Raw genomic sequence first — 14,961 nt, forward strand, 5'->3', positions numbered from 1 at the left:
TAAAATTTATAATATAAATCTCAAATTTTAAAAGGACTATTAGTTCAATTGAAACAGAAAGACAATAATGTTACTAACATGCTTGCATTATATCAAAACTTGTATTGGTGTGGTGTCCATTTTTATTAAAATATAATTAAACTTTTTTGAAAATACATTAACATTAAGGGAAACTTGTCACTATACCATAATCAACGGGTGTTAATGTAAATATCTAAAGACCATATAAACCTGCGCGGAAACAGGGAGGAAACCTAAAAGGCGGCAACCCAAAATCCAAATCCAAATACATACTAAATCCAACTTTTTCTCTCGTGTCCAGATTTGGATCTTTCTGCAGAATTTAGTTCCTCTTTGTAATGCTTATAAGGTAAATTCTCCATATTCTGTGATTACGTAATTATAAATTATTGTATAGTTTATATTCGAATCGATTTGATTGATCGCAATCGCTATTTTGTTGATCATATTCGTGATTCACCGTGTTTAATAGTTCGGAAAGTGACCTTATATCTGTTTTCAGGATCGTATTCTTCATTCTTTGTTTAGCCTTGAACAATTTTAGTTTTGCGTGTATATATTTAGGCTTTCTAATGATGTGTATTTCTTTTATCTTGCCCACATTCATTCAAGCTGTCAAGCATAAGGTGATCGATTGAGGGTGATGGAACAGTCTGGAGATGGGGAAAAACAAAACGTGGTGGGATGAATAATAAACAATCAACATCCATGTGGCAGTTGTCTCATAAAGGTGATGAGTAGATTTTATATTGCACAGATCTGATGATCGTAATGGGAAAAGTTGTTCTTTATAAGTTCATTCTTTTTGGTAAACATACAAAAAAAAAACTATCATTTAGGAAAATGACATATTTTAAACAAAACTATTTTAGCAGGATGATTCTTTTTGGACTTCAGTTTTCATGATTTGACCTTTTTATTTTCTTTATAACCAAATAGTTTTTTTGTATTTTTTTATGGAAGCAAGTCAAATTCATGGACCACATGAGTTGCAAGAATAATAATAGTAGAAAGTACTTCCCCCCTTTTTTAATGGTCCTACAACTTTAAGTCTTTTAGTGAATGATATCATGTTTAATGAATTGATGACCTAACAAAAAAGTGAAAAACTATCTATTCTGTAATTCAACCAAAAATATGTCGAATTAAGCTTTTCTTTCATTTCCAAAACATGTATATGGTGACTAATGTTTGAAGCAATGGCTTCTGATATAGATCATCATATTATTTCAAAGGTGTTTGAAAATACATAACTTAATCAGAAAAAGAAAAATAATATTCTACTGCTCAACTAATCTCTTTCTTCTTTCTTCTGTAATGTTCTAACTGATAAAAAATGGCTCGTTTTGGAGCATAAGAAAAACGAAAATTTTATGATACTAGAAATCTTGTATCAACTAATTGCAGGTGGTTTGTGGATATGATACCACTATCACTCAACTTTTTCTCTCTTTCTCTCCTGTCTAAGTTACATGCAAAAATGCATGATGCCATGGGTCATGTTAAATGATGGATAGATGAATGTACAACAGTTTGTTAGTCATTGACCTCTTTGCCCTTGAGAACCTATTTGTCTTCATTCTTTTTATTGACTAGTCTACTTGCTGGAAAATGCAATCTTGCCATTAGAGGCCTCGGGGCCCGTGTTTTCTGATCAAAACCTCTCACACAAACAAACCCTGCAAATGTTCCATGTCATATCATTAGCTAATAATTGATATTATTTGAAAAGCATTAAGAATTGAAGTACTACATACCTCTCCAAAAGCATTGTTGAATTTCTTGAGTAGTCAGCCCTACAAGAACCAATTAGTTTAATTAATTGCTTGTATTAAAATGTATGGAGACCTAAGCATTACTTTTTGTTATTTTTAGAAAATAACTAAAAGTGTTTTTGTTTTCCTTTATAGTTCTGTTCTAAGAGTTCATGGTAACTAACTTTCTAGTTTTGTATACAATTTTTTCAAAGTGGTGAATACATTTTTTTTTAACTTTTTGAAATATATACATATTATATTTCAAATGAGATGGAATATGTTGATATGTAATTTCTTTTTACTTTCTAAATACTTTTTTAATTACAAACATCCTTGCATGATCTATTCTATTCTTTCAAGTTTTAAGTCAACCAAACATGATAATGGAATGTAATGATTCATTCCATTACTTTGTTCATTCCATTCCTTTGTGATTCCATTCCATAATTCCAATATACCAATCAAACCCTAATAGAGATGCAATAAAAAGTATATCCCAATTACTAATACCTTTAAAGATTGTTGATACAGAAGTCCCAAAATACACTGTTCGCCTTGGCAAATTCCAAATCCATGCCCTTGGAACATCAATTGGATTCAAACTTGATGCATGATCAGCAAACATCTGCACATAAATCGATGACATGGCACCAACTAATCTCATGATCTGGACTTATTACATGTTTAAAAACTAAATTTCAAAACTCTAACATACCTCATTAACTTGAAAGTATGTGCCATTGAGTGGAAAACTCCCTCGTGTTGCTGTCCTACATGGCATCTGAAAGTAGCCACATATGTAAACCATAAGTTGACTAAATATTTAGTTATTTACAGTTTCTTGAAAGTAAAAAAAATGTTCTCAGTTCTCACCAAAATAGTCCCTCTAACCCTTTGTGCATTTGCTTCTTTAATACAGTTGCATGAAAAACACGTTGTCCTATCACACAATACACCTGTTTCTTGCGCCTGACACCCTCTTTCAGGAGGTTGCATGGAATTTGCAGTTTCACCTGGAAGTTATCAGATTACAAGGGTAAATTTGGAATTTACCAAGATTATAATGTAAATAGTGGGTTGTAAATGATAATCAGTAAAACATGCTGACCTGGCGTCCATATTGCAAGGAGGTAAGGGCTTGGATCATCCGGTTCTCTTCTATCCAACTGAAAAAAAAATGAAATATTTTTTTTTAGGTTATGTAACATAATGAAAGGTGTACAAAAAAGTTGTAATACTAACCCCTTTTAAAATTGGATGAGAGTCTGGAAGCTCATACCTGCATCATAGTTATAGAGTAAATTAAAAATTTAAAATTGAATTTATTTATTTATTAAATTTCACAATCTTTTAATGGGAATATAGAAGGCTTACACTTGATGCTCAGTTCTCAGTCGGCTAACATTTTTAAGCTTTGGTGTAGGTATAGAAGCAGCCTGTGGATTCAAAGCAACTAAAGCTTTTGACATATCACCTTGAATGTCCATACTTTCTTGCATTTTCTGTAAGTTCATTGTGAATTCATTCATGTCAAGTTTAATAGTTGGGATTTCATCTCCATCTCCATCATCATCATAGTATTGATCTTCAATATCACTTAATGATAATTCTGCAGTTTCTGGCTCTGGAGTTGTTGGCTCTTCAATGATTGGTTCACATTGTCTCCCAAAAGATTGTGTATTTGAAGTGTAGTTGTTTTCAGATGGAGGTAATGACATGGGCCTTGTGAATAAAGGGGGGATTGGATTTGATTCAGTTGCATTTGGTACAGAAGGTACTATTTTCTTTTCTTCAGGTCCTGGTAGAGCAAGCCTTGCACTGCATCATTAAGATATCACTTGTGTTATTATAATATTTGAAACAATTTCACTATGCTCATTGCTTAAAGTCCTGATTCTCATCTGAACATGTTCAGAGCATCTGAATATATGTATATATATACATATACTTTACCTTGCGAAAGCACTTGCAAAGTGACGACACTCTGCTCTCATTGGGCATGCATTACAGTTTGGTTTACTCTTTGTGCAAAAAACCTGTGTTTTTTTAATTAATTAAGACATCGAAAATTTCATATCTCTTTTCTTGAAGTTAGAATGGTGTTACCTTTCCGAATGTGATCATTTGGTAGTGTAGCTCGTATCTGTTATTTAAGCATACGTTAATTAGCTTAAAGTTTTTATAAAATGATGTATACATAAAACTAATGTTTTAAATGTTGTTTTGTTGATATGAGTGATTTTAGGGTAAGGTTGGTTACAATGTTAACTGATCCAGCTTGCAAAGTCTAGGCCAGAGATATTTCTGAATCGATTCCAACACCGGATACCTGTATGAAAAAGTAAGTTTAGAAGTTTATTTTTTATTAACAAAAACAATATATCTTTATTTATTTATTTATTTATTTATTTATATGTATTACTTACATCTCCAAGAGATGAAGCTGGAGAGATTCTGGTAGTGGTTGGAGTGGGACCCACCCCAGTCTCACTGCTATCCTTCCAACATTTGTGTCAACCTGAAAAAAAGATTTGTTTTTATTTTTTAATTAAATCTCTTCCAATACATCAAGTTATATATATATATATATATATATATATATATATATATATATATATATATATATTCATTGCTTTACTGTTAACATACCGGAAAGGCAAGATGGTGAAGTGTTAATAGACGAACACACTCCACACTTTTCAGCCCCAATCCACGAATACTTAGCAAATAATCCCTGCATTTTTTATATAATACTATATTATTATAGATAATAGAACACATAATATATAAAGATTTATGAATACTTTTATAACTCATCTGCCATGATTCTTGCAATTAGAGTTTCTTTTTGACTTAATGATTTAATTGGGTTAAGCACTTGGTTCAGACAGACAGCTATAAAATGGTTGTTTCTTTTCAATATTGTGAAATATGTTTGTTGGAATGTAAGGGTAAAATGGTCATTTACTCTCTACCACTTACTTAGCCTTATCTGGTGGTACATCCCGCAACCATTCAAGATCAATACTCCCATGGTCTCTCACCAGCCGGTCAAGAAAATCCTGCGTAGTTTATTATATTATATTAATTTTAATATTAATAATAAGTTACAGCAATTGTAATGCTATCTATTATTTAATTCATATGTGAAATTAATAAAATATTAATTTATTATCACCTTTATTCTATCAGCCAACAAGTTATTCATTCCACGTTCCCTAATAGCATCTGAAATCTGATTCACATGTGCACGTCTCAACGCTTCATAATCAAGTGAATCCTTTGCATCTTTACTTCTTTCTCCCTTTTCACACTTCAATAACACATCTCTTCTCAAACTATCCCAATCAAACGTCTTCTTCTTTTCATCTTCAATTGCTGCCTTTCTTTCCCTTGAGATTTTTGTGGCTGCTGTATTTAAGCGTTCAGGAGAAGTGTAATTCACCTCCTTTGAATTCGCTTCATTTTGTTGTTGAAAGCTTATATTACTTGTATTATGGTATCCTGACTTAATCGAAGGCAATGAAGATATGCTTTCTCCTCCTAACAACCCAAAACCAAGGGGTGTTTTTGGTATTTCAACATCATGTATGTATTGTGACCTGGTGGTGTTCATGTTATCATGACTGAATAGTTTATTGAACATGTTAACTTTCTCTGGTTGAATCGGATTTTTACTGGTTTCAAATCCGGTTATTTGATCTTCTGCTTCTGAATTTGATCCCGAACTTGATCTCATTTCATCAACAGCTTGAATTGTACAAGAGTCAAGGGAATCTTGAGATAGAATCACTGATTCCGATGTTCTGTTGTGTTTTTCTACTATGGATTCAATCGGCTCTTCAACCAGTATGCGGGTCCCATTTTGGCAGTCTGTGCTTGTTTTAAATGGGAATTTTGCTGCAAGAGACATGAACGCCGAACTGCAGACATTGAAAATCAACAAGATTATTAATTTATTTATTACTTTTAAGGTAATTAGAGTCTGTTTCTTTTTGACTTGATGAATTAAGCGAAAAACATGCCTTAATGTATTAAGACACTAACCCTTTATGGCTTTATCTATCTACCTTTTATTTTCTCTTAATTTATCTAACGTTGTATTCGATAAATATTGTGAAGTTTGTTTTTGAGTATACCTTGAAAGATGATCTGAAACATTTTGTGTTAGGAACACACCAATTACTGAGTCAACCACAGATCCTTTCCATCGCGAGAATCGTCTATCCCCTGAAAGTTATACAAAGCAGTTAGGCGGTTACAAAGCGGTTAGGCAGTTACAAAGCGGTTGGGCAGTTACAGATCTTGGCCATCAGATTAATTTCATCCAAGGGCTGAGATTGAGTTTTCTAATAAACTTGATCCTATAGTGTTTTTTACATGTTTATACTACATAAAGATAAAGATATGTTTTTTTTTACCTTGAACAAGATGCATACGGGCAATAAAGGAGTCTGCTCTACCACGAAACACTCGCCTTTCATTTTCCCACCATTTTTCTTTATCTTTATCCATAGTCTCATTGGCCTCACTCCCTTCTTTACCCATCAAAAGTCTCCAAAGTCTATCCGACTCTGGATCAAGATCCACCTTTGGTCGTGGCTTTCTCTTCTTAATAGGCTCAAATGGAACAATGACATTACTACCCCTGAATGGAACAATTGCATTCCGCATTTTCTCATTCTCGTCATATATACAAAGTCCTTCTAACATACCCGTTACATCCTCAACCGAAACCACAACTGAAACCTTCGGTTTTCTCCCGCCTGCACGAATAATAACAAATTTTGTTTAACTTTTTAATCATTAGTTTTTTATTTAAACTTTTTTAAAAAGTCGTTTACCTTTTGGCTTTGTTGATTGCTGATGAACTTCCAAATTTGACCTTTGAATTTGATTGGACGATTTTGGTGTTGTGTTCTTTTTATCTATCATAGTACCAGGGTAAGTTACAACTCCGGATCTAAGGGGATCTTTCGGTGGAGTAGCAGGCGGTCGATTCCAGCTAACCATTGCGGTTACAGGATTAACTCTACCCTCCTGAATCGATCTTTGAGTTATTCCAGAAGCTTCCGGATGCTTCTGTAAATTTTGCGTAACAGCCGCCACGGATGGCCGGAAATGGCCACCGGTAAGATTCCCACCACCACCATTCATCGTGTGATAAGGCGGGTTGACTACTCTTTGACTGCAAGAATTTAGTAACTGCAAAGCCGGGACACTTGGATAAGCTCTTGAGTTATCTTCAGGGGCGAAACCGTCATTTTGTGTCTTGGTTTTCTTATGGCTTTCCAAGTAATTAATACTAGCTAAATCTTGACCACGGTCAACACGAACATCACCCCCTAACAATAGTTTCTGGTACATTACAAGAGAATCCATTGCATTTAGAATACGAGGATTTACTTGCTCAAAAAACTGTCTTTTTATCCCTCTTCTTTCATCCAAGTTGACCGTTTGACCCACCTGGTTATTATATCCATTCTTCATTGTCAAATTTCTTGCAAGAACATTCAAAGCATGGTCTCTTGCTTTAGCCATATGAATAGCAGGATCATTAACATTGTTTTGTGCTACTTTCATTGCTGATCTCTCGAGTACATTGTTAATCCCTCTTTCTTGTTCTATATCCTGTGGATTCACATTCAAATTAATACCACCACCGTGTTCTCCCTCTCTCATTTGACTTTCCTCCAAGTCAAAATTCAATTTTTTCTTGACCGATTTGACCGGGGTCTTGACAACGGGCCCCGTAACTTCTTCCACATCGGTTTTTTTACTCTCAACTCCTTTCTTCCTCACATACTTTCTTTTAACACGGACCTCATTTCCTTGTGGACTTTCCAAAACATCCACATCTTTTTTCCTCACATACTTCCTTTTAACCGGGGTCTCTGTGGGATCTTTGGGTGTTTTAGTCTTTTTAGGCTTCGCTTCTCTAATGACCTTCGGGCGGTGCTTTTTCCGCCTTGCTGGCGTCTTTTGGTTGGGTGTTTTGTTTAAGTCGATACCCAATTCGCCCCCTTCCTCGAAAAGTAATGGATCTTTTTGTGTTGTTGAAACCGCAGATGATGTGGATTCCACAATGTTATGTAACAGCTCGCTATCATGGTTATCTGTGTTTTCATTTCTTTGACTTTGACTTCGACTCTGACTTTGACTTTGACTTTCTCGCGTAGTGTTCACGGGTACCCATTGATTTTCAATTTGTTTTCTCCCGGTATCTGGAGTAATTGGAGCAAATGGAAGCGGGCCCGTGACACCAGAGGCGGCATCTAGTTCTGATCTTGGTGGTGAGTTTAGGTTGTAAGAGGCCCTGTAAGGGACTGGAAATCCATCTGTTGAAAAAATCGTTTAATGCAAAAAATAGCAATGTACTTTCAATATTTATTTATTTATTTAATTATTGTTGAGTAATATACTGGTTACAATAATATGTAACCTGCTGGCTGATTTAAATTATGATGACCTGACATTTTTATTCATTTAATTAATAAAATACTAAAAAATTGAGAAAATAGAAGGATAGATCACCTGAATGCAATTGCTTTGAGTTGTAACCATTGATCATGTCCAAATTAAATGTAGGGGATTGCTGATTTTTGAGCAGAAAGTTACTTTGAACGTGAGTAGTTGAATCTGAAACGGGAATTATATTCAGATCATGAACACCATTGTTTTGTGGTGTGTTTATAAACGGAATATTTTCCGAGCTTTTCTTGGGTCTCACTATAGCTGACAAAAGATTATTGTCCCAATTCCGGTCTTCGTAAGGGAAGTATGAGACTGGATTGGAATCATGGTTTTGGTTTGGGTTTGGAATCGGGGTTGAATTTAGAATTGGGATCATGTTCCTTTGTTCAACACGGATTTGAGTTTGATTTCCATTGTTTTGAATCGGATAAATTTCTTGAGCAACTTCATTCAAATTTAGTGTTTCTTCTCGCAATAAATCTTTGTACATTCCAACCAAATCCCTCCAATTCTCATTTTGTTCAATTTGATTTGTGGGTTTGTTGACAGTAATCAAATTTGATCTTTGAGAGATCGGTTTCCCTGGAGTCACCGGAGTCCAAGAACTTCCACCGGGTATAACCGGATTCCAATTCTGCCCATTTGTCACAATGCCGTTCTTTTGATGGATAGTTGGCAACAAATCCCTATGACCCATAATCCCATTTCCCCTTGGAATCGTCATCCATGATTCCGATTCCTTACCACAAATAACCTCATCATCCACAGGATTTACGATTCCGTGAGTCTCACCTAAGCCACCAACCCCTGGAATCGGTCCTCCAAGCATGGCTGCAGTCCAAGAGCCCCTACGAGGCCCAATTCCGTTTTCCGGTGGAATTCCTGTTGCCGGAGTCCATGAATTACTTTTTTCATAATGAGGGAGTGGAGAACCTCTCCCATAGTTCATGCCTGATCTCACACGATCACTGAAAAATTTGGCAACTTTAACTCGTTTCTGCCTGTATAAACCCTAAGTGAAGAATTATTGAGACCTGACGAGAAGTGTGGATTCCGATTCCAATTGAAGAACCCTAATTCTCATTCCTTGCTAACCTGCTAAAAAACCCCAAATGCATTTTCTCACAGAAATGATCCTTCACCTAACATGTACAATTGAATAACAACAATTACAGATAGTCATGGTTAATAGTCATGAGAATCAAAACAGAAATAGCATGCAAGCAATTAATGCCAACAAAAACTGATAAAATTAATTTATGAAAATCCCAGGTAGCTTTGCTTATCAGCAAATAATTTTCCATAAAAAATCCAAGAAAAAACATGAGAGAGAAAGAAGATGTAAGTCAATCGAAACAACCAAATCGAAAACAGCATAATTGGTAAATCTGAGTAAATTTAGAGGATTTAATTCCAAATATTGTAAAATGGGGGTTTCAATTTTGATTACAGAAATCGGATTAAAACCCCACAAAATCCGAGTAGAATCCCGTTGGTGGAAAATGTGAATCACACCTACTTCTTTGGGGTTTTCGTTGCAAAAAACATTAAATTGAGAGAAAAAAATGCAACGTATCAGAAAGAATCGGTAAAATCATGTATCAGGTGAAGCTCAGCTCACCGATCTCTGGCTCCGCCATCTCCGGTGGTGTAATTCGCCGGAGAACAAGTCAATGTCCGAGAGCCAAGTCAGCCTTTCCTCTTTCTCTCTCTTTATTTATTTTTTGTTTAACCAAACAAGAGAGTGCTCACAAGATAAACAGTGCATATATATATATATATATATATATATATATATATATATATATATATATATATATATATATATATATATATATATATATAATAAAAAAAAATATATTAAATTTAATGTATAAGAAACACAGTGGGCAAGTCTTGCTGTTCATAGGGGCATACTCTTCATGGTCCATAAGTTAAAGAGTGAATTACTTTACTACCCTTAATCGAACTTACTACGTTTTTATTGCTAAAACAGACAGAATGTTACTGTATTTACCCGTGTATTAATGATTATAATGAGCAAATCTCTATTTACAGAATCATATTAAATACTATATATTTTAGTTTATTTAAATCTGGACGAAATTATTTTGCATAAATTGTTAGTAATTGTTGGAATGTGACATTTTTGTCATTGATTATTTTATCTTTCATGTTGCTTTTGGCCATCCATGTTAACTTAATTTAGGTTGGCAAATTTGGTGCGGTTGATACGACTAAAAGATATGGGATTGGTAAATAGTGTTTATCACATTATATAAGTAGAAATAAATTATTACAAAGCCGGTAAATCTCGTTTATTACAGGATAAAAATTACTATTTAATCTCTACGTAGGTGTTATGTGTAGAATGAGTTTGTCGTAGGCGATTATTATTATTATTATTATTTTAATTTTTTTATTTTTTTGTATATAAGCTAAATCCCGTAAAATCGGTGAGAATAAATAAAAGTTGTTAGGAGTTTTCCATTGATGTCATAGATGCCGTGCTTTGAAAACTGCGGATTGAAAACCGCAGATGATGAAAATAAAGTAAATGAAACTAACTAGAAAGCGGTGTGTATCATTCATCTCAACCTAGTTGCTAAAAATCATACCCATAATTTACAAGACTCATGATATTGTGCGACCATCGATATCTTATCTTAAAATAATTGAAATACACATAGAACTTAAAGTCTTAAAGTTATTGTATACATGTTGCATTTACGTTTGCGTACTGACACAAATTACCATTGTATAGAAAATTTAAAATCGATGTACTAAAGTTTTTTTAAGTCCTTTAAGTTGTATGTATTTAACACTGAACAGTTACCATTGGCTATTATAAGAAAATACAATAAGTTTATTTTTTGCCCTAGCACTTGAACCAAAAAACAAAACTCAATGCAAATGTTTGCGTTATTTAACAAATTTTACCATCTCAAAGAAATTTGCATATTGTGGAGTACGTGTTCAAAGGTTAGTTTGGTCATTTTCGTTCATGGTTAGCCCCAACAAAGAGTTGTAAATACACATGCTTGACTGTTTAGGCAACACTCATGCTTGAAAACTTTAGATGTCTACTTATATTTGTTTCGTAGTTAAAACAAACAAACTTTCAAAAGTACAAATTTTGCTAGATCCTTTAGACTTTACTTATAATTTAAATACCAATAAAAACCCAATGTTGAATAATTTCCACATAGACCCTTTAATATTGTAAAAATAGAGATCACATGATACATTACAATTTGCAAAGTCATTCCATAATCAAAACAGCAGGAGATTATTTTGTAATGATGATTTTAAAGGCACATCTTTACTTTTAGGGAAAAAAAAAGTTTCAAAAGGAAACTGTAAACACCACATTTTAGAAGGGATTTACTGATTTAGCGCAAGTCACCTTTATGCAAGGGGTAATTTATGTAGTTAATGCAATAACTGAAGGGTTTAAAGAAATATTCTCGCTAAAACGTGAGATAGAAAAAAACAGGTAAAGGCATTATTGTCATTTCAAAGGTCTTCGCCCCAAAATAAGGTTCTTCGACTTCTTTAGAGATTCCATCTCGGGACGGATGGCGAAAAAACAGAGGGTGGGGTATATTTTATTTATCGGTGATAGTAGTTTTATGCATAGAAGTGCACATTTTAACTGACCTTTTAATTAACTTGTTTTTTTTTTTATTGCTTTTATTACGTTTTTATTTTTAAATAAATATATACATATATAATATATAATAAAACAAAATTGGGCCTCAAAAAATCAAACCATCTACAGTTGTCCGTTTTGCTCTCTCTTAATACCTCCCATGATCTCCATGTATGCAAAGAAAAAACACTTCTAATGGCTACATGAAGATGTCTTTCAAAGAAAAAACACTTTTTTATATGTGCATTTTTTTAAAAATATTAATTTGCTTTTGTAAAACGATAGTAGTGTATGTGTTTTGGTTGAAAAATCAATAAGAAAAAAAGTTATTTAGTTTTATCTATTATTTGAGTTCTTTATTGACGCCTTTACATATAGAATCAAGTTCAAGAGAAAGCAAAATATATGGCTTACATAAAAACACAAAATAATTTTTCGTTTTATTGATTTAAAAGCTTAAATATTTTATGTAATGAATTTTATCATTATGCTTAGTTGATCACTAAAATAGGTTTTTTTGTAATTCGATTTTAAAGTTTAATCCCTTACATTATTATATATATTACTTTAGACATTAATTATTATATAAAACATAAAAACGTTATTGTCAAAATCATTATTAATGGAAAAACATTATTTTGAAAAGAGTTTTGGAGAAAAAAATGACAATCAACGAAAATAATAAAAATCAACTGTTTTACACGTGGGAACCAACCACTTTTTTCTCAATAAAAGTAGTATTGAAAGCTTCGAGATTTATTTAAAAATAATGCAACGGTAACAAAAATCTGCTCAACAAAAAGATACATACGTAGATTTTTAAGGTTGAAAATGGGCCGCCATTTTTAAGATACATTTTTTTTCCGGAGAAATTATAGGTGCGTTTGTTTGTGGAAAATTTTTCAGTTTTTTAGGAAAATTTTCCGAGAAAAACGGAAATTTTAAAAACGCGTTTGGTTCGTTCAATTTTCCAAAGTTTTCTAAGAAAATGAAAATTTTCAGTTTTCCAAATTCTATGTAATTAGAAAAGTGATTTTTACAGTTTTACAAAGTTTTCCAAATTTCTAAGATGGAAAATGAAAATTCCATCCGTTTCAACCAAACACGTTTTCATTGAAAATTGAAAATGGAAACTCAACCCTATTTTATGAAAACATTTTTATAGAAAATGAAAACAATTTTCCACAACCAAACGCACCCTAAGGGTGTGTTTGGTTGTGGAAAATTTTTCAAGAAAAACGGAAATTTTAAAAACGCGTTTGGTTCGTTTAGTTTTCCAAAATTTTCCAAGAAAATGAAAATTTTCAGTTTTTCAAATTGTATGTAAATTAGAAAAGTGATTTTTACAGTTTTTCAAAGTTTTCCAAATTTCTAAGATGGAAAATGAAAACTCCCCCAGTTTCAACCAAACGCGTTTTCTAAAATTTTCAATAAAAATTGAAAGCGCAAACTCAACTCTATTTTCTGAAAACATTTTCTTAGAAAATGAAAACAGTTTTCCACAACCAAACGCACCAGAAAAATGGGTTGTTTTCTGGAAATATTTCCAAGAAAAATGAGAATTTTGAAAACGCTTTTAGTTCGTCTATTTTTCTAAATTTTTCACGGAAAATGAAAATTTTCTGTTTTCTAAAAGTACAAAGAAGTTGGAAATTTTTGGAAAACTAAGGTTGCGTTTAGTTATGGAAAAACAGTTTTTATTTTTCATTTTTTGTTTTCCCTTTTCGATTTTCGTTTTCCATTTTCATTTTTCATTGAAAAATTTAGAAAATGTGTTTAGTTAAACTTATTCATTTTTCATTTTCAGTTTTAGAAAATTAGAAAACGTGTTTAGATGTGTATTTTTCTATCGGTTTTCATTTTTAAAAAACGGTAGCGGTGGTAAGGTGTGGGTGGGGGCGGTGATGGTAGTGGGTCGGCGGTGGTAGTGGTGATGACAGACGATGGTGGTGGCGGCGGCAATTGTGTCAGTGGTGGTGATGACAGGCGGCAACGGTGGTGGTGGTGCTAGTGATGGGTTAGTGGTGGTGGTGGTGGTGATGGTAAGTCGGTGATTGTCGTGATGGTGTTGGGTGGTTGGGGGTGTGAGTGTGTGTTTGTGGGTGAGTATGTATGTGTGTGTGTGGGTTGGTGTGTGTGTGTGTATGGGTGGGTATGTATGTGTGTGTGTTTGTGGGTTGGTGTATGTGTGTGTGTGTGGGTGTGTGTGTGTGTTTATGGGTGTGTGTGTGTGGATGAGTATGTATGTGTATGTGTGTGTTTATGGGTGGGTGGGTGTGTGGGGAGAGGTTGGTGTGTGTGTGTGTGGGGGGGGGGGGGGTGGGTGTGTGTGTGTGTGTGAGTGGGTATGTATGTGTATGTGTGTGGGTTGGTGTGTGTGTGTGTGCGGGTTGGGGTGTGTGTGTGTGTGTGGGTATGTATGTATGTGTGTGTGTGTTTGTGGGTGGGTGTGTGTGGTTGGGTATGTATGTGTGTGTGGGGGGTAGGTAGAGGTGGATGGGGTGGAGTAGGTGTGTGTTTATAGAAAAAATTTGGAATTAGAAAAATGTGGAAAACAATGATTATCAGTTTTCCAAAATTTTCCAACTTCTTTGTAATTTTAGAAAACGGAAAATTTTCATTTTCCGTGAAAAATTTAGAAAAATAGACGAACTAAACGCATTTTCAATATTCTCATTTTTCTTGGAAATTTTTTCCGGAAAACGGTTCATTTTTTAAACAACTAAACGCACCCTAATAATGATTGTTTTCCACATTTTTCTAAGTTCAAAATTTTTCTAAAATATAAACACACACCCACTCTCACCCCATCCACCTCTACCTACCCCTAACTTAACACTCCCACCCACACACACATACATACACACCCCACACACACCCACCTACACACACATACACCAACCCACAAACACACACATACATACCCATCCACTCACACACCCACTAACAAACACACCCACACATACATGCCCACCCACCCCCCCCCCCCCCACACACACACATACACCAACCCACAAACACACCCATTCACAAACACACACACATACATACCCAACC

The 14,961-nt window shown here is 34.0% G+C and overlaps 1 protein-coding gene across 1 annotated transcript; it reads right to left on the reverse strand.

Annotated features, from left to right (window-relative positions):
- Nucleotides 1-1,199: 1,199 nt before the first annotated feature.
- Nucleotides 1,200-9,995, reverse strand: LOC145014790 (DNA glycosylase/AP lyase ROS1-like). Its single transcript, XM_078973232.1, has 20 exons — nt 9,874-9,995; nt 8,313-9,394; nt 6,623-8,116; nt 6,200-6,544; nt 5,918-6,008; nt 4,957-5,701; nt 4,761-4,840; nt 4,428-4,512; nt 4,205-4,296; nt 4,039-4,107; nt 3,885-3,921; nt 3,732-3,814; nt 3,153-3,596; nt 3,021-3,057; nt 2,887-2,944; nt 2,652-2,791; nt 2,494-2,559; nt 2,289-2,403; nt 1,779-1,817; nt 1,200-1,700 (listed from the first exon to the last, which is right to left on the reverse strand). The coding sequence occupies exons 2-20, from the start codon at nt 9,199-9,201 to the stop codon at nt 1,588-1,590; spliced, it is 5,022 nt and encodes a 1,673-aa protein (XP_078829358.1). The 5' UTR covers nt 9,202-9,394; nt 9,874-9,995; the 3' UTR covers nt 1,200-1,587.
- Nucleotides 9,996-14,961: the final 4,966 nt, after the last annotated feature.

Source organism: Lactuca saligna, chromosome 9 (assembly GCF_052625555.1).
Source record: "Lactuca saligna cultivar CGN05327 chromosome 9, ASM5262555v1, whole genome shotgun sequence".
Taxonomy (NCBI): domain Eukaryota; kingdom Viridiplantae; phylum Streptophyta; class Magnoliopsida; order Asterales; family Asteraceae; genus Lactuca; species Lactuca saligna.

Bases quoted from the DNA above. Each gene is read 5' to 3' on its own strand.
- LOC145014790 (XM_078973232.1), bottom strand. From the start codon at position 9,201: ATGAACTATGGGAGAGGTTCTCCACTCCCTCATTATGAAAAAAGTAAT. The intron at 6,545-6,622 runs GTAAACGACTTT...TTATTCGTGCAG, and splicing joins GCAATCAACAAAGCCAAAAG to GCGGGAGAAAACCGAAGGTT. The intron at 2,945-3,020 runs GTTAGTATTACA...TTTTTTTTTCAG, and splicing joins CTCATCCAATTTTAAAAGGG to TTGGATAGAAGAGAACCGGA.